At 38.5% G+C, this 20100-nt stretch overlaps 1 protein-coding gene across 3 annotated transcripts in view; it reads left to right on the top strand.

Moving 5' to 3' along the window:
• COQ3 (coenzyme Q3, methyltransferase) overlaps positions 1 to 20100 on the top strand; it is a 33762-nt gene that overhangs the window by 9021 nt on the left and 4641 nt on the right. For all 3 annotated transcript variants that reach the window (XR_004628583.1, XM_019802554.2, XM_011228407.3), the window contains exons 3-6: positions 1049 to 1201; positions 2628 to 2727; positions 10149 to 10391; positions 18981 to 19140. Coding sequence is in view for 2 of the 3 variants with exons in the window: in XM_019802554.2 (XP_019658113.2) it covers positions 1049 to 1201; positions 2628 to 2727; positions 10149 to 10391; positions 18981 to 19140 (656 nt within the window). In the remaining variant the exon portion in view is untranslated. The remainder of the gene's footprint in view (positions 1 to 1048; positions 1202 to 2627; positions 2728 to 10148; positions 10392 to 18980; positions 19141 to 20100) is intronic.

Genomic DNA, 20100 nt, shown 5'->3' with positions numbered 1-20100 from the left:
CGCAGAGGAGGGAAGGGAATGTGAGAAGAATGGTCCAGGTAGAGGGAACAACCTATACAAAGTATCTGAGAAAGGAGCAAGTGGGGTCAGTGCAAGGAAATGAAAGAAGGCCCAGGAGGCCAGAATGGGGAGGTTGAGAAGAGTAGTAGAAAGTGCATTTGGGGAGGGAAGAAATTGGGGACCAAATAATTCAGAGCATTGTAGGTCATGCTAAGGATTTTGGGTTTTTTTCTGAATATCACTGGGAAACCATGGAAGTATTTTAAGTGGGAAAATAGCATGATCATATTTATATTTTGGAAAACCCTGGATGCATTATAGGGAACAGATTGAAGGGAAATGTGGTAGGAAGCAGGCAGACTAATTAGAAGGCTAGGGCAATAAATAGTTCAAGCAAGAGATGCTGGTAGCTTAGATTAGGATGTTAGTAGTAGAAATGAAGAGAAGATGGGGGCACTTGGGTTCAAATCCTGGCTCTACCATTTATTTAATCTCTCTAAGCCTCACTTTTCTTACCTGTGTAATAGGGATAATGATAGAACCTACCTTACAGAGTTGCCAGAATAATTAAATAAGATGACATATGACATATATGGAGTTCTTAAATAGTACCCGCATTTAGTGATAATAATGGTTACTATTACTATTTCTACTTTTACTACTACTATTCCTATTATTACGTTATTATCATCATTACTATTAGATGTGACCCTGAAGTCTAAGTTTTGTAACATTCCATTTCTGCTGTAATTTACTTTGAAACCAAATTAACTTTGCTAATGGAACTCTGTTCCATCTGTGAATATAAGTTAGAATATCTTTTTTTTAATGATTTTTATTTTGTTGTATTAGTCACCATACAGTACATCCCCAGTTTTTGATGTAGTGTTCCGTGATTCATTATTTGCGGACAACACCCAGTGCACCATGCAATACATGCCCTATAAGTTAGAATATTTTAATTATAATAAATTATAAGTTAGAATGTCTTTCTACATAAATAGATCCTATGTTATATTTTTTAAAAATATCTGTTTTTGCCTCTTAGGTACCCTTGGAGAAGACTGTACAGTACTTCTCAAACCACTGTAGACAACAGTGAGATAAAAACTTTCCTGGCCCTGGCTCACAGGTGGTGGGATGAACAAGGAGTATATGCACCTCTTCATTCTATGAATGACCTGAGGGTACCATTTATTAGGTAACATTTATTAGGTAACATTCCAGAAACTCTTAAGTCTTTTAAAATGCAACTCTTTTCAATAATTTATCTCCTTTTGAGTTTATTTTTCTCTTGGTTTTTACCTAAGTTCAAAATGCTGCATTTTAAGTTTGCTTTAGAAATTAGAGAGATTCTGGGGCAGTTGGCTGGCTCAGTCAGTAGAGCATGTGACTCTTAATCTCAGGGTCATGAGTTCAAGCCCCAATTTGGGTGTGAAGCCTCCTTAATAGAAAAATTAAAAAAAAAAAAAAGAAATTAGATCCTTTTCAATGTCCATTGTTTGAGCCATTAATTTTTAAATAACATTACCCCAAATCTATGCTGCTTTTATTAATTAACTTGAAGCATTTTTGGACAATTTCAGGTTAATTAGAATTAAATCCTTATGAAAAGGAACTAAGATCCTATGACATCAAGGTCATTTTATACTGACTTTCACCTTTAGGCAGTCTTGATAAAGGGGTACCTGGCTGGTTCAGTCACTAGAGCACGCAACTCTTAATCTCAGGGTCGTAAATTCAAGCCCCACGTTATATATTATATATATACATATATATATTAAGATTTTATTTATTTGAGAGAGAGAGAGTGAGAGAGAGCATGAGCAGGGGGAGAGGGAAAGGGAAAAGCAGACTCCCTGATGTGGGGCTCAATTGCAGGACCCTGGGATCATGACCTGAGCCGAAGGCAGTTGCTTAACTGACTGAGCCACCAAGTGCCCCAATATAACGTTTATTTTAATATGAGTATAACTAAAATTCATATACAGTCCAACTTGAAAGTTTAGTTTACAGTACTGTTATATATATATCTGGGTGTATATGTGTGTGCTTATGTTTGTGTATGTGATAAAGTATTACTATGATTATCTTAGAATGAAGTTAACTTGATTTGGATGCCTATTTACATGATCATGAAAACACCACTAACTTAGAAGATCAAAAGAGAATCAATTTAGAAGGGAATCTAGGCAAAATCTGAAAATACAGATCTCCAGTATGCTGTTTCTAAGCCCTATAAAATAACCTTATGCTGCTGACATGAAATGGGTCTAGCAAGTACTGACAATGTAGCTAATAGATGCCTCAGCTGACATGATCTCTCAAACAAATAAAATTAGGTGAATCTAAACTAGATTGTTTTTAAAGTTTTTCTTTAGATTATACTAAAGTAATAGTTAACTCATAATTATTACTAGTTTATTTCAAGAGCTTTACTTTAAACCTCCTTCCTGCTTTTGATTATTAAAGTCTTTTAATACTGAAAATAAAAGGTCTGTTTACCCCCAAATATCAACAGTCCATTTAAAATGAGAGCTTAATATATCATTGAAAATTGTACACTTTTAAGATTTTATTGATAAAATTAATAATTTGTTTTTATATGTTTTGGATTTTTAAAAAAGAGACAATCTTTTAAAAACAGTTGCTCATCACCAGCCAGGAAAACCTTTGTCTGGGATGAAGATTCTTGATGTTGGCTGTGGTGGTGGATTATTAAGTGAAGTAAGTGGTTTACAACTTTCCCGCCATTTTTAACTGGGAAAAATTTTGAGAAAAAGTAGGCTTATGATTCATTATCCTTTTAACAAATAGTATTGTTTATTTAAAAAAAAAGAAATGCATAATGTTATTCTTAATATTTTTACCATCATAAAACTAACATACACTTTTTTCTTTCTTTTCTTTTTTAATTTTATTTTATTATATTATGTTAATCACCATACAGTACATCCCCAGATTCCGATGTAAAGTTTGATGCTTCATTAGTTGCGTATAACACCCAGTGCACCATGCAATACGTGCCCTCCTTACTACCCATCACCAGTCTATCCCATTCCCCCACCCCCTCCCCTCTGAAGTCTTCAGTTTGTTTCTCATAGTCCATAGTCTCTCATGTTTCATTCCCCCTTCTGATTACCCCCCTTTTCTTTATCCCTTTCTTCCCCTACCGATCATCCTAGTTCTTATGTTCCATAGATGAGAGAAATCATATGATAATTGTCTTTCTCTGCTTGACTTATTTCACTTAGCATTATCTCCTCCAGTGCCGTCCATGTTGCAGCAAATGTTGAGAATTCGTTCTTTCTGATAGCTGAGTAATATTCCATTGTATATATGGACCACAGCTTCTTAATCCAGTCATCTGTTGAAGGGCATCTCGGCTCCTTCCATGATTTGGCTATTGTGGACAATGCAGCTATGAACATTGGGGTGCATATGGCCCTTCTCTTTACTACGTCTGTATCTTTGGGGTAAACACCCAGTAGTGCAATGGCTGGGTCATAGGGTAGTTCAATTTTTAACTTTTTAAGGGACCTCCACACTGTTTTCCAGAGTGGCTGTACCAACTTGCATTCCCACCAACAATGTAGGAGGGATCCCCTTTCTCCACATCCTCTCCAACAATTGTTGTTTCTTGCCTTGTCTATCTTTGCCATTCTAACTGGCGTAAGGTGGTATCTCAGTGTGGTTTTGATTTGAATTTCCCTGATGGCTAATGATTTTGAACATTTTTTCATGTGTCTGTTAGCCATTTGTATGTCTTCATTGGAAAAGTGTCTGTTCATATCTTCTGCCCATTTTATGATTTGTTTATTTGTTTCTCGTGTATTGAGTTTGAGAAGTTCTTTGTAGATCTTGGATACCAGTCCTTTATCTGTGGTGTCCTTTGCAAATATATTCTCCCATTCCGTGGGCTGTCTCTTAGTTTTTTTGACTGTTTCCTTGGCTGTGCAGAAGCTCTTTATCCTGATAAAGTCCCATAAGTTCATTTTATCTTTTATTTCTCTTGCCTTTGGCGATGTGTCGTGAAAAAGGTTGCTCTGGCCGATGTCATAGAAGTTGTTGCCTATGTTCTCCTCTAGAATTTTGATGGATTCCTGTCTCACATTGAGGTCTTTCATCCATTTGGAGTTTATTTTTGTGTATGGTGTGAGAGAGTGGTCAAGTTTCATTCTTTTGCATGTAGCTGTCCAATTTTCCCAGCACCATTTATTGAAGAGACTGTCTTTTTTCCACCGGATGTTTTTTCCTGCTTTATCAAAGATTAGTTGCCCAAAGAGCCGAGGGTCCATTTCTGGGTTCTCTATTCTGTTCCATTGGTCGATGTGTCTGTTTTTGTGCCAGTACCATGCTGTCTTTGTGATCACAGCTTTGTAGTACAGCTCGAAATCCGGCATTGTGATGCCCCCAGCTTTGTTTTTCCTTTTCAACAGTTCCTTGGAGATTCGGGGCCTTTTCTGGTTCCATACAAATTTAAGGACTATTTGTTCCAGTTCTTTGAAAAATGTCCTCGGTATTTTGATCGGGATAGCATTGAAAGTGTAGATTGCTCTGGGTAGTATGGACATTTTAACTATGTTAATTCTTCCAATCCATGAGCATGGAATATTTTTCCATCTTTTTATGTCTTCCTCAATATCTTTCAAAAGTGATCTATAGTTTCTAGGATATAGGTCCTTTACGTCTCTGGTTAAGTTAATTCCAAGGTAACGTATGGTTTTTGGTGTTATTGTAAATGGGATGGATTCCCTAATTTCTCTTTCTTCAGTCTCGTTATTCGTGTATAGAAATGCAACTGATTTCTGGGCATTGATTTTGTATCCTGCCACCTTACTGAATTGTTCTATAACTTCTAATAGTTTGGGAGTGGATTCCTTTGGGTTTTCCATATAGAGTATCATGTCATCTGCAAAGAGAGACAGTTTGACTTCTTCTTTGCCGATTTGGATACCTTTGATCCCTTTTTGTCTTCTGATTGCTGTTGCAAGGACTTCTAGTACTATGTTGAATAATAGTGGCGAGAGTGGGCATCCTTGTCGTGTTCCTGATCTTAAGGGAAAGGCTTCCAGCTTTTCCCCATTGAGAATAATGCTTGCAGTAGGCTTTTCATAGATGGCTTTTATGAGATTGAGAAATGTACCCTCTATTCCTACACTCTGAAGGGTTTTAATCAGGAAAGGATGCTGTATTTTGTCAAATGCTTTTTCTGCATCAATTGAGAGGATCATATGGTTCTTGAGTCTTTTCTTGTTGATATGATGTATCACATTGATTGATTTGCGAGTGTTGAACCATGCTTGCATCCCAGGTATGAATCCCACTTGGTCATGATGGATAATCCTTTTAATGTACTGTTGGATTCTATTAGCAAGGATCTTGTTGAGGATTTTGGCATCCATATTCATTAGAGAAATCGGTCTGTAATTCTCCTTTTTGAGGGGGTCTTTGCCTGGTTTGGGGATCAAGGTAATATTAGCCTCATAGAATGAGTTTGGTAGCTTTCCTTCTGTTTCTATTTTTTGAAATAGCTTTAGGAGAATAGGTATTATTTCTTCTTTGAATGTTTGGTAGAATTCCCCAGGAAAACCGTCTGGGCCTGGAGTTTTATTATTTGGAAGGTTGTTTATCACTGACTCAATTTCTTCATAGTTAATTGGCCTATTTAAGAAATCTATTTCTTCCTGTTTCAGTCTTGGTAGTTTATAGGTTTCCAGGAAGGCCTCCATCTCTTCCAGATTGTTTAGTTTTTTGGCATATAGCTGTTGATAAAAGTTTCTAATAATCCTTGCAATTTCAATGGTGCTGGTCGTGACCTCTCCCTTTTCAGTCATAATTTTAATAATCTCAGTCCTTTCTCTTTGTTTTTGGACAAGTTTTGCCAGTGGTCTATCAATTTTATGGATTCTCTCAAAGAACCAGCTTCTAGTCCTGTTGATCTGCTCTACTGTGCTTCTGGTTTCTAATTCATTGATTTCTGCTCTAATCTTGGTCAACTCCTTCCTTGTCAGTGGGTTAGGCCTGTCCCTCTGTTGCTGTTCCAGTTTCTTGAGGTGAGAATATAGAAACTGCATTTTAGATTTTTCTATTCTTTTGAGTGAGGCTTGGATGGCTATGTATTTCCCCCTTAGGACTGCCTTTGCAGTATCCCATAGGTTTTGGACCGTTGTGTATTCATTCTCGTTGGTCTCCATAAATTGTTTAATTTGTTTTTTGATTTCCTGGTTTATCGAGTCATTCTTGAGCAGGATGGTTCTTAGCCTCCAAGTGTTTGAGTTTCTTCCAGGTTTTTCCTTGTGGTTGAGTTCCAATTTCAGAGCGTTGTGGTCTGAGAATATGCAGGGGATAATTTCAATCTTTTGGTATTGGCTGAGACCTGTTTTGTGTCCCAGAGCATGATCTATTCTTGAGAATGTTCCATGGGCATTTGAATAGAATGAGTATTCTTTGGTTCTGGGGTGTAGTGTTCTATATATATCTATGAGGTCCAACTCGTCGAGTATGGCATTCAAAGCCTTTGATTCTTTGCTTAGTTTTTGCCAGGGTGTTCTGTCTATTTCTGATAGTGGGGTGTTGAGGTCCCCTACTATTACTGTGTTCTTATCTATATGTCTCTTTATTTTGGTTAAGAGTTGGCTTGTGTATCTTGCTGCTCCCCTGTTGGGGGCATATATATTAATAATTGTCATATCCACTTGTTGAATACTTCCTTTAAGAATAATATAGTGCCCTTCTGTATCTCTCTCTATGGCCTCTAGTTTAAAATCCAGTCTATCTGATATGAGAATTGCTACTCCAGCTTTCTTTTGAGGTCCATTTGCGTGGAAGATGGTACTCCATCCCCTTACTCTAAGTCTGAATGCATCTTTGGGTTCAAAATGAGTCTCTTGTAGACAGCAAATGGATGGGTCATGTCTTTTTATCCAATCTGCAACCCTGTGGCGTTTTATGGGAGAGTTTAAGCCATTTAGATTGATAGAGATTATTGACAGATATGATTTTAATGATGCCATTTCTCTTTAAAGTCTTTGTATCGGTTGTGACTTGCTGCTCTGTATCACTCTTGGGGCCTTTTTACCTTTATAGAGCCCCCCTTAATATCTCCTGTAGGGCTGGTTTCGTGGTTACGAAATTGGTTAATGATTGGCGATTTTGGAACGTCTTTATTTCTCCATCAATTCTGAATGACAGCTTTGCTGGATAAAGGATCCTTGGCTGCATGTTTTTCTCTGAAAGAGCTTTAAAAATGCCCCCCCAAGCCTTTCTCTCATTCCAGGTCTCTGTAGACAGGTCTGACGTAATCCTGATACCTTTGCCTTGGTACGTGAGAAATTTCTTTGCCCTGGCCGCTTTCAATACTGTATCCTTGGATCTAATATTTGCGAATTGCACTATGACATGCCGTGGCGTAGGTTTGTCCTGGTTGAGCTTGGATGGGGTCCTCTCTGCCTCTTGGACACGAATGCTTGTTTCCCTTGCTAGATTAGGGAAGTTTTCAGCTACAATTTGTTCAAATATCTCTTCTAGACCTCTGTTTTTCTCCACCCCTTCAGGGATGCCGATGATTCTGACATTGGATCGTTTCATAGAGTCAGTAATCTCCCGTAATCTACATTCGTGGGCGTGGATTTTTTTAAGACCAGCTTCTATTTTCGTTTTTTCTTCTACTAACCCATCCTCCAATTCGCTAACGCGTTCCTCTGCCTCGGTGACCCTGGCCGTCAGAGCCTCTAGTTTTGACTGCATTTGGCTCATAGAATTTTTAATTTCTGTCAGATTCGCTCTCATTTCTGCCCTTAGGGATTCTATATTCTCAGCAACGCTTTCTCTGATGCTTTTTTCAAGTTTACTCATCATCTTGACCATTGTTGCTCTGAATTCCATTTCTGATAATTGGGATACATCCATATGTATTAATTCTGTGGCCGAGGCCAATTCTGTGGCAGAGGCCACAGACTCATTATCTTTTCTTTGCTGGGGGGGACTTCTCCTTCTCGTCATTCTGATGAAGAGAGATTGCAGGGTTGTCCAGAGCCCAAGTGTTGACTGGGACCCAGGCCGTGCGCCCTTGTTTTATAGAGATCTTAGGGATGTGGGCTTCTTCCTTAAAGAGTTTATTTATTTATTTGAGAGAGAGAGAGACAGTCAGCAAGAAAGGGAACCCAAGCAGAGGAGTGGGAGAGGAAGAAGCAGGTTCCCGGTGGAGAAGCCCGATGAAGGACTCCTTACGGAGCGTTGTGATCACACCCTAATCCGAAGACAGGTGCTTGGTGACTGCGCCACTCAGGCGCTCCGGGTTGTGGGCTTCTTGATTTTTCAGCCTGCCTTCTGGGGGAGGGGCCTGCCTGCAGGTACTCAGAAAACCCTGTTTGGGTAGAGTCTCTGTGTCCCTTGCGAGGGGGGATGGGGATGGGCACCCTGTGAGCCGGTATTTCCGGGCTTTTGTTCTCTGGCGGCTTTCCCTGGCGGTTTGCTATGCCTCTTCTGAGAGAGCAGCAGCGGCTGAAATTCAGCCTCTGTCTCAGAACAGAGGGATCGCGGATCGTTCTCCACTGATGTTCTGGCCACTTTAACTCTGTTTCTGTTGGTGCTGCTCAACCCTGCAGCATCCCGGGCTGTGCGCCCCACACCCGGCGTCCCAGCCCTCACTTCCAGGGCCGGCACGTCTCTGTCCTTTGTGTTTCCAACCCCGCCCGCCGCCAGCCGCCCCGCGCGGGCTCCCGGAGCTCCCCGTCTCAGTCTGGTGTCTCACGGGTGCTGACCGCGAGTCCGCCTGCTCCCCCGTGCAGGTGGCCCTCCAGCCGCCAGCCGCCCCGCGGACGCTCCCGGAGCTCCCGGTCTCAGCCTCGATCCAGTGAGCACACCGGAGCTCCGGAGCTCCGTGAGATGCTTGGTGGTGCACGCTCCCGGCTCACGGACTCAGTCTGCCGTTTCCAGAGTGCGGGTCCGCGGTCCGCCCGCTCCCCGGTGCAGGTGGCCCGCCAGCCGCCCTGCGCGCGCTCCTGGAGTTCGCGTTCTAAGTCTGTTGTCTCGCGGGTGCCGTCCGCGAGTCTGCCTGCTCCCCCGTGCAGGTGGCCCGCCAACCGCCAGCCTTCTCGCGTACGCTCCCGGAGCTCCCTTCTCAGCCTGCTGTCTCAAGCGTGCGGGTCCGCGGTCTGTCCGCTCCCCCTTGTAGGTGGCTACCGCTTCCCGGCGCCCTGACACGGCGGCTCCCTCCCCCTTCTGTTTAGCTTCCGATATCTGTGCGCGGTTTCACGGCTCCCCGCTTCGTACCTCGATACTCAGCGCTGGAGATGTTCATTTGTAGAGATCCAGATGTATCTTCCTGCGTCTCAGGCTGATTCCGTGGATATTCCTGCTGGTCTGGTACCTATCCAGCTCTACTCAGGGGACCGGCTGAAAAAGGGGTCCCCTACTCCTCCGCCATCTTAACCTCCCCTCCCACTTTTTTCTTTCTTAAAAAATATATAAAAATTTCAGAAAATTATAGAGAGGATTTTTTTTTTTTGGTGTTTTTTGTTTGTTTTTGCACAAAATTGGGCACTGGTCTTCCAAATAACTTTGAAAAATTTGTTGTCTCTTCTAAGAGATTGGGCAATTTCCACTGGTTTAAATGCAGTGATAAGCCATTCTTTTGCACTTGCTTCAATATCAAAACCTAGCAGAGTACTACTTCCTGCTCGTGATGCTCTCCCCTTGGGTGCTTTGGGGGTACTTGGAAGAATACTCATTCAGCCTGTGTAAAAACTATTTGCCTCGACTTGTAGTGTATTTATGCCCTGCAGCTCTATGTTGTAGTCTTCTATCAACACGATAACTTTCATGCACTTTAAATATATTAATACTCTATTATGTGTGTGTAAATGTACCTATAAATTATAGAACTCCTCTCCCCCACTATTCTCAAATAGTTCTTCATAAGTTTTTTGTTGTTGTGATTACTGTTCACTCTTAAGCTTTTTATTATGGGAATTGTCAAATGTGTACAAACTAGAGAAAATGATATAATGAACTTCTGTGTACCCATAAACTATCTCCAATAATTATCCTCTCATGATTAATCTTGTTTCCTTTTTGATAAGCTCTTTATTACTAACAGGCATTCTGTTTTCTTCCTGAGGATAACAGTTTTTTTATCCTATTAGCCTCTAGGGCGGCTTGGAGCTTCAGTTATTGGAATCGATCCTGTGGATGAGAACATTAAGATAGCACAGCACCATAAATCATTTGATCCAGTCCTAGATAAGAGGATAGAGTACAGAGCATGTTCCCTGGAAGAGATGGTGGAAGAGACGGCAGAAACATGTGATGCTGTGGTAGCTTCTGAAGTTGTGGAACATGTGATTGATCTAGAAACATTTTTACAGTGCTGCTGTCAAGTGTTAAAAGTAAGACTTACCCAGTTTACTTGTTTGTTTTTTCTTTTGAGTGTGTGTATGTACCCATAGCAATAAGTGTTTCATAATACTTGAAACCAGGAAGCTAGGATTAGGGGATAGCATCTCTGCTGGGGATTATTTCTGCTTCTCAGCTTGCACTCAATACCAGGGTTTTCCAGATACGTATCTTGATACACAAGAATCCTGAAAAGCATTGGTGCTGAACATAATTACAAACAATAAATTTAAAGTGGTTTTTTTCCATTGATATAGTCTGGATTAAATACCTAATAGATATCGAATGACAATTACTAAGAAATTGACTTGGATTGATACTTAAAAAAAACAATAAAAACCATTATTAATTTGTATAAATTGACTTAGATAGCATTTCTTAAGTAACTCTGTATATGACATATATAACAGTTTTCAGCTTATAAAGGAATACTTCATATATATGATCTCATTGATTTTCCCTACAACCAGATGAGGAAGGTAAGCAGGTACTGTTGTGACCAACTTGGACCAAAGATCAGAATTTGAGAGACGTCAAAGGTCACTTGGCCTTTTTGTTTTTTGGTGTTTTCTGTTTGTTTGTTTGTTTTTTAAGATTTATTTATTTATTTTAGAGGGGGTGGGTAGAGGGAGAGGGAGAGAAAATCTTAAGCAGACTCCTCGCTGAGCGGGGAGCCCCACATGGGGCTTGATTTCACAACCCTGAGATCACGACCTGAGCTGAAACCAAGAGTTGGATTCTTAACTGACTGCGCCATGCAGGCACCCCTTTTTTGTTTTTTTTTTTTTAATTGAGGTATAGTTGACACACAATATTTTATGAGTTTCAGGTGTACAACATAGTGATTTGACAATTACAGAATTATGAAATGCTCACCACAATAAGTGTACTTCCCATCTGTCACCATAAAAAGTTATTACAATATTACTGACTACATTCCCTGTGCTGTATTTTTCATCTTCATGACTTACTTGTTGCATAACTGGAAATTTATACCTTTTAATCCCCTTTTCCTATTTTGCCCATCTCCTGCCCTCCTCTCTTCTGGCAATCCCAGTTCTCTGTATTTATGAGTATGTTTCTAGTTTTTGTTTGTTCATTTGTTTTATTTTTTAGATTTCATGTGGAAGTGAAAGCATATGGTATGTGTCTTTTTCTGTCTGACTTATTTCACTTAGCATAATACCCTCTAGGTCCATCCATGTTGTTGCAAATGTCAAGATCTCATTCTTTTTTTTTTTATAGCTAATAATCCATTGTGTGTGTGTGTGTGTGTATGTGTGTATAGCATATCTTCTTTGTTCATGTATCAGTGGACACCTAGGTTACTTCCGTGTCTTGGCTATTGTAGATAATGCTGCAGTAAACATAGAGGTGCATATATCTTTTTTTTTACACCACCCCTCAGCGAAGTCCATATATCTTTTCAAATTAATGTTTGTTTTCTTCAGGTAGATACCCAGAAGTGGAATTACTGGATTCTGTGGTATTTCTATTTTAATTTTTTGGGGAACCTCCGTACTGTTTTCCATAGTGGCTGCACCAATTAACATTCTCACCAACAGTGCACAAGGGTTCCTTTTCCTCCACATCCTCACCAACACTTGTTATTTCTTGACTTTTTGATACTAGCCATTCTGACAGGTGTGAGGTGTTACCTCATTATGGTTTTGATTTGCATTTCTCTGATGATCAGTGACGTTGAGCACTTTTTCACGTGTCTGGTGGTTATCTGTATGTCTTCTTTGGACAATGTCTATCCGGATCCTCTGTCCATTTTTTAATCAGATTGGGGTTTTTTTGGTGTTGAGTTGTAGGAGTTCTGTATGTATATTTTGCAGATTAACTCCTTATCAATTATATCATTTGCAAATATTTTTTCCTATTTAGTATGTTGCCTTTTTGTTTTGTTGATGGTTTCCTTTGCTATACAAAACGTTTTTGGTTTGATGTAGTCACAGTTGTTTATTTTTGCATTCATTTCTCTGGTCTGAGGAAACGGATCCAGAGAACTATTGCTAAGACTGATGCCCAAGGGATTGCTGCCTATGTTTTCTTTTAGGATTTTTATAGTTTCAGGTCTTAGATTTAGGTCTTTAATCCATTTTGAGTATTTTTATATATGGTGTAAGAAAGTGGTCCAGTTTCATTCTTTTACATGTAGTTGTCTAGTTTTCCCATTTTCCATTGTATATTCTTGCCTCCTTTGTCATAGATTAATTGACCATATAAGTGTGGGTTTATTTTTGGGCTCTCCATTCTGTTCTATTGATCTGTTTTTGTGCAAGTACCATACTGTTTTAATTTCTGTAGTTTGTAGTATAATTTGAAATCTTGGATTGTGATACTTCCAACTTGATTCTTTCTCACGATTTGGGGTCTTTTGGGGTTTCATACAAATTTTAGAAGTATTTCTTGTAGTTCTGTAACAAATACTATTGCAATTTGGTAGAGATTGCATTGACTCTCTAGGTTGCTTTGGGTAGTGTAGACATTTTGACAATATTCTTCCCATCCATAAGCATGGTTTATCTTGTTTTCAGAGTTTAGATCTTCCACCTCCTTGGTTAGTTTTATTCCTAGGTATTTAATTCTTCTTGTTGATGTGATTGTAAATGGCATTACTTTCCTAATTTCTCTTTCTGCTAGTTCATTATTGTATAGAAATGCAACAGATTTCTGGATATTAATTTTTTATTCTGCACCTTTATTGAATTTATTTTGTTCCTGATCTTAGAGGAAAAGCTTTCAGCTTTTCACCATTGAGTATGATGTTAGTTGTGGGTTTTTTGTATATGGTCTTTATTCTGTTGGGGTATGTTCCCTCTATACCCACTTTGTTGAGAGTTTTTATCATGAACAAATGTTGAATTTTGTCAAATGCTTTTCCTGCATCTATTGAGATGGTCATATGATTTTCATCCTTCATTTCGTTAATGTCTTGTATCTCATTTGTTCGTTTGCAGATACTGAACTATTCTTGCATCCCTGAAATAGATGCCACTTGATCCTGGTGAATGATCCTTTTAATGTATTATTGAATTTAGTTATTGGGATATTGGTCTGTAATTTTCTTTTCTTGCAGTGTTTTTGTCTGGTTTTGGTATCCGGGTAATGCTGCCCTTTTTCAAGGAATTTGGAAGCATTTAGTCCTCTTTTACTTTTAGAATATTTGAAAAGGATAGGTTTTAACTTTTTAAATATTTGGTAGAATTCACCTGTGAAGCCATCTGATCTGGGACTTTTGTTTGTTGAGAGTTTTTTGATTACTAGTTACTAGTAACTAGTAATTGATGCAGTTGTTACTAGTAGTTGGTAACATTCAGATTTTCTTTTTTTTCCTGATTCAATCTTAGAAGATTGTGTGCTTCTAGGTATTTATCCATTTTTACTAGGTTGTGCAATTTTTTGGCATTTAATTTTTCATAGTGGTCTTTTGTAATCCTTTGTATTTTTGTGGTGCTGGTTATAACTTTTCCTCTTTCATTTATTTGGGCCCTCTTTTTTTTTTCTTGATGAGTCTGGGTAAAGGTTTACCAATTTTGTTTGTCTTTTCAAAGAACCAGCTGTAAGTTTCATTGATCTTTTCTATTGTTTTTTAGTCTCTGTTCAATTTATTTCTGGTCTGATCTTTATTATTTTCTTCCTTCTATTAACTTTGGGCTTTGTTTACTCTTTTCGTGTTTCCTTTAGGTATACAGTTAGGTTGTCTTATTGGAAACTGTTCTTGTTTCTTTGAGGTAAGCCATTGTTATAAACTTCCCTCTTAAAACTAGCTTTTGCTGCATCCCAAAGATCTTGAGCCATTGTGTTTCCATTTTCATATGTCTCCAGGTATTTTTTAATTTGCTCTGACTTCTTCGTTGACCCATTGGTTGTTTAGTTGCATGTTTTTTAGCCTCTACATGTTTGTATTTTTTTCAGTTTTTTTTCGTGTGATTGATTTTTAGTTTCATTCTGTTGTAGTCAGAAAAGATGTTTGATATGATTTCAGTATTCTTAAATTTATTGATTCGTGGGGCACCAGGGCGGCTTAGTCAAGTGTCTACCTTCGGCCAAGGTCACAATCTCAGGGTGCTGGGATCAAGCCCCTTGTGGGATTCCCCGCTCAGTAGGGAGTCTACTTCTCCCTCATCCACTACCCCTTCTCCTCCCCTGCTTTTGCGCTCATGCTCTCTCCCTCTCAAATAAATAAATAGAATTTTAGAAAAAAATTATTGATTCTTGTTTTGTGGCCTAAGGAGGTCCATCCTGGAGAATGTTCCATGTGCACTTGAAAAGAATGTGTATTCTGCTGTTTTTATATAAATGTTCTTTATCTCCCTGTTAAGTATATCTAGTCTAATGTGTCAGTCAAAGCAACTGTTTCCTTATTGATTTCCTGTCTGGATGATCTAACTATTGATGTAAGTGGGATGGGTGTTAAAGTCTCCTACTATTATTGTATTACTGTCAATTTCTCCGTTAATATTTGCTTTATGTGTTTAGGTGCTTTCATGTTTGTCGCATGTAAATTTACAATTGTTATATTTTCTTGTTGGATTGATTCCTTTATCATTATTAATATCCTTCTTTGTCTCTTATTGTAGTCTGTTCTGAAGTCTGTTTTGTCTGATGTATTTAAAGCTTTTTTTTCTTTGCTTCCATTTGCATGGACTATCTTTTTCCACCCCTTCACTTTCAGCCTGTATGAGTCTTTAGGTCTGAAGCCAGTCTCTTACAGGCAACATATAGATGGGTTTTTTGTTTTTTTGTGTTTTTTTGTTATCCATTCATTCACTCTGTGTCTTTTGACTGGAACATTTAGTCCATTTACATTTGAAGTAATTACTAATAGGTATGGCATCTTATTGATTGTTTTCTGGTTGTCTTTGTAGTTCTCTGTTCTTCTTCTCTTGCTCTCTTTCCTTGTGATTGATTACTTTCTTTAGTGTTAGGCTTGGATTCCTTTCTCTTTGTTTTTCGTGTGTCTATTATAGGGTTTTGGTTTGTGATTGCCATGAGGTTCACATATAATATCCTACTTGTAAAGCAGTCTGTTTTAAGTTGATGGTCATTTAAGTTCAAACACATTGTAAAAACACTACATTTTTATTACCCCCTCTATGTTTTTATCTATTTGACACCATATTTTATATATTTTTATTTTGTGTATCTCTTAACTAATTTTTGTGGATATAATTGATTTTACTACTTTTGTCTTTTAACTTTCATACTAGCTTTTATAAATGATTGATATACTACCTTTACTATATGTTTGCCTTTACCAGGGAAATTTTTTCCTTTTATACTCTTCTTACTTTTAATTATGGCCTTTTCTGCTTAGAAGTCCCCTTAACATTTCTTGTAGGGCTAGTTTAGTGACAATGAACTTCTTTTAACTTTTGTTTTTCTAGGAAACTCTTTATCAGTCCTTCAGTTCTGAATGTTAACCTTTCCAGGTAGAATATTCTTGGTTGTAGGTTTTTTCTTTTCAGCTCTTTGAGTATATCATGCTACTTCTATCTGGCCTGCAAAGTTTCTGCTGAAAAATTAGTTGATAGCCTTATGCTGTTTCCCTTGCATGTAACTACTTGCTTTGCTTTTAAGATTCTGTATCCTTAATTTTTGACTTTTTATTATGTATCTTGGTATGTATCTCCAGGGATTTATCCTGTTTGGGGCTGTCTGTGCCTTCTGAACCTGGATGTTTGTTTCCTTCCTCAGATTAGAGATATTTTCAGCTATAATTTTTTCCAATAAGTTTTCTGCCCTTCTCTCCTTCCTCTCCTTCTGAGATCTAATGCAAATGCTATTATGCTTGAGGTTGTCCCAGAGGTCCCTTTACCTATCCTCAGTTTTTTTTCTCTCTTTCTTCTTCCTTCTTTCCTTCCTTCCTTCTCTCCTCCCTCCCTCCCTCCTTCCCTCCCTCCCTTCCTTCCTTCCTTTCCTGCTTTTGTGCTTTCTACTACCCTGTCTTCCAGATTGCTGACCTATTCTTCTGCATCTTCTAATCTGCTGTTGATTCCCTCTTGTGTAGTTTTCATTTCACTTATTGTATTCTTCATCTCTAATTGGTTCTTTTTTCTATTTTCCATCTCTTTTTTGATTTGAACTCTCACTGAGTTCATCCACTCTTCTCAAATCTGGTGAGCATCTTTATTAGCATTACTTCGAGCTCTTTATCAGGTAGATTGCTTATCTCCATTTAGTGTAAGTTCTTTTTTCTGAAGTTTTGGGGGCTCATCTTCCCAGTGCAGGTCCCTGGGACCAGGGGTGCCCAAGGTGGGGCTTGATCCCCTGGCTTCTCAGGGTGGACATCTGCACCTGTGATATCCTTCCCAATTATAGGTTACTGTGCCAGTAACCTGCCACATCTCAGCCCCTCCTACCTTTTTCCATGTGGCTTTTTCTTTATGTCTTTAGCTGTGGAAGAGCTGTTTTGCCAGTCTTCATTCAGCCAACAGTTATATGTAGTTGTTGCCTTGGCGTCCATGGGAGGAAGTGAGCACCAACTCCACCATCTTCCCCCAAGAATCTGGAGGTCACTTGGTCTTTATGTCAGAGTTGACTAGGCACTTAAGTGGGGCTTAAGGTCACATCTTTGGATTCCAAGTCTGGTTCTTCCCATTATATTATTATGCTTACATAATTTGCCACAGACTTAGTCCTCTAAAAGTGGTTCCAAATTTTGTTTTAATAAATCCCCCAAAGTGGTGTTGTTGTTGTTGTTATTATTATTATTATTACTGTATTGACTGTTGTTAATGTAGAGGTAACATCCTAAGGTCAAGAGCTGAAGGAATGAAATGCTTAGTCCTTACCTAAATGGAGCTTTTTTAGAAATACTTTTTCTTTTTACATAAGTTTAGTTTTAGAGAAGATTACAAAGATAGGACAGAATGTTCCCATCTATCCTTCCCCTAGTTTCTCCTTTGTTAATATTTCACATAATAAGGATAGGAAATAGGGTGAGGCAAGTGAGGCATGTAGCGCATAAAACTGAAGGAGACATTTGGGCTTAGGTGCCAACCCTGCATTTGCACACTCCAGCTAGTGAGTGCTTCCTTCAGTTTTGTTCCTTAGGCACCTCACTTAACCTCACCATAGTCCTAGCCCTTTATGTAATCCATTGGACATTTCTCAAAAGTGAGAAATTAATGTTGACATGATACTATTAACTACACTACAGACCTTGTTAAATTTCATTAGTGTTTCCACTAATGCCATATTTCTGTTCAGGATCCAACCCTGAATTCTACGTTGCATTTAGTTGCCATGTCTCCTTAGTCTCCTTCAGTCTGTAACAGTTTCTTGGTATCCTCTCAAGTGAGTTTTATTAGGCTTATCTTCTATTTTCCAAGCAAAACTCCTTAATTACTGCTTTTGGTGTTGTGAGTCAGAATGTATGAATGGAGGTTCTTTCACACATATTAGGAATTCTGGGATTATGGAATTTAAAACTAATTTTTGCATTAATGGAAAGCCTATTAAGAAAATGACCATTGCTCACCACTGTTTCCTTTAGAGTAAATTTTATAGGATGTAGATTAGGTATTTGTAAGTGATTTGTTTCCCTAGCTCTATTGAGATGTAATTGACATGTAAGTGATTCTTAATAAGATATTGTAGAATACTAGAGTTTTAGAAAAGTTATAGTGTGTCACTAAATAATATCTTATATTTCAGTTTTTAATTTAAGGGCATATTGCAGTATTTCTTTTTGGGTTTGGGGTGGTATTGGAGATATATTCCCTCTCTCCCTACACACATACACACACACAGGTAATTATTAGAAGGAATCTTTGGCATTTTATCCCCATTAGGCTGATGAGAATATCTAGAAGAGGGAGGAGACATTAATCTTTGGCATTTGTGGGAGTAAATATAGGAAACACCATAAATACAGCCACTAAAAAATGGCAGACTAGGAGCTTCTGGGTGGGTCAGTTGGTTGAGTGTCCGACTCTTGGTTTTGGCTTGGGTCATGATCTCAGGGTCATGAGATCAAGCTCCATGAGTGGATCCTCACTAAGTGGGGAGTCTGCTGGAAAATTCTCTCCCTCTCTCTTCCCCTTTACTCTTCCCCCACTTGTGCTTACATTCTTGCATGTGTGCTCTCAAATAAATAAATCTTAAAAAAAAGAAATGGCAGACTAACTACTCACCTACATAAGATGTGGCGCTGGAGGCTGCACGAGATGAGTTAGACAGACTCCGCACCCAAAGAGAAAGCAGTATTGACACATGTCAGACTGTAAATGTGGACATGTAACAAGGAAGAGTAGCTGGATCTCATTTCTATATTTTTATTATTAAAATATCTGATATGTTCAAAAGCAAGTATATAATATGTCACAGTAGTATGATTTTAAGAGTTTTGAGCACCGTTGCGTAAACCCAGTGAGTACATCTGTAGTAGACTGCCTTTTTTTCCCAAAAGAAAAAACTATTTTGGTAAATTATACTTTATTTATATTCATATATCTTAATTGCACTTAAATTATTTGGAAGGAAGGAGGAGGGTGGGGAAAGCCAAGCCTTTACCTAACTGATACTCCTGACATCTAAAATGGTACTTCTGTGTCGCATATTTTTTTTAGCCTGGTGGTTCTTTATTCATTACTACAATCAACAAAACACAGCTGTCTTATGCCTTGGGAATTGTCTTTTCAGAGCAAATTGCAGGTATTGTACCGAAAGGTACTCATACATGGGAGAAATTTGTTTCACCCGAAAAGCTAGAGAGCATTCTGGAGTCAAGTAAGTATTAAGAATGTTTCCAGTTTTCGCGGTCTTACTGAACTTGTAATGTACCTGTAATTATTAATCACACAACCTGGCACTTAATTAAATGGGCCATTATTCTCTGGATGTTGGTTTCAACTAGATCATAAACTCCTTGAAGTCAGAATTAGGTATTAGATACCACTTCTCCCTCACCTGTGGCACTTAACCTAGGGCCAAGCAAATCACAGATGATCAGCGAATACTTTTTGGCTGCTTAGTCCTCATTTGTTAAAGGATGAGGTGCAAATGTCTATTACTTACACATCTTCAGTTCCTGTTGAGGCCCTACGTTTATCAGCTTATCTCACATACTATTTTTTCTGATTCCTCCATATTCAGGTACACTTTGAACTTCCTGTCACTTTTTATGTACTTTATGCTACTTATAGCATGCCTTGTATTATGGTTCTTTTGGTGTTTTTAAGCCCCTTTCTGGCCTGTCGTCTCCGTGGAGGCAAGACTGTCTCCTTTTTGTATTCCCTGCAGTGCCAAGCTCTGCTTTACACACTGTGAGATCTTGATTCATATGGTGAATTCCTGTCAAGTAATAACATTTAGTTGGTGTTTGCTATTCCTGCTGACTACTTAACTCATGTATGTCTCAGTCTTTCTGTTCACATAACAGTGTATCAGTAAACTTGATTTGGAATATTGGAATACTATCAATCCAAGGCAATGGAGGAAGTTCTAAAGATTTCTGCAAGTAATATTGCTGAAAACAGAGTAGGAAAAAGTATTGTAAGATGCTTTATAAGAACAATCACTTGTTGACAGATATTTTCTGATAAAAGTTTACATTTATTAAGTACTTACCAAATTCCGAGCGTTGTGCTACTTTATTTGCATATCTCATCTAATTCAAACAACTCTAGGACTATATGTTCTGTATGTGTGAGAATATTGGGATTCAGAAAGGTTAAGTGATTTGGCATT

The sequence above is a fragment of the Ailuropoda melanoleuca genome, chromosome 10, assembly GCF_002007445.2.
Source record: "Ailuropoda melanoleuca isolate Jingjing chromosome 10, ASM200744v2, whole genome shotgun sequence".
NCBI lineage: Eukaryota > Metazoa > Chordata > Mammalia > Carnivora > Ursidae > Ailuropoda > Ailuropoda melanoleuca.
This window is presented reverse-complemented; position numbering and strand designations above follow the sequence as displayed.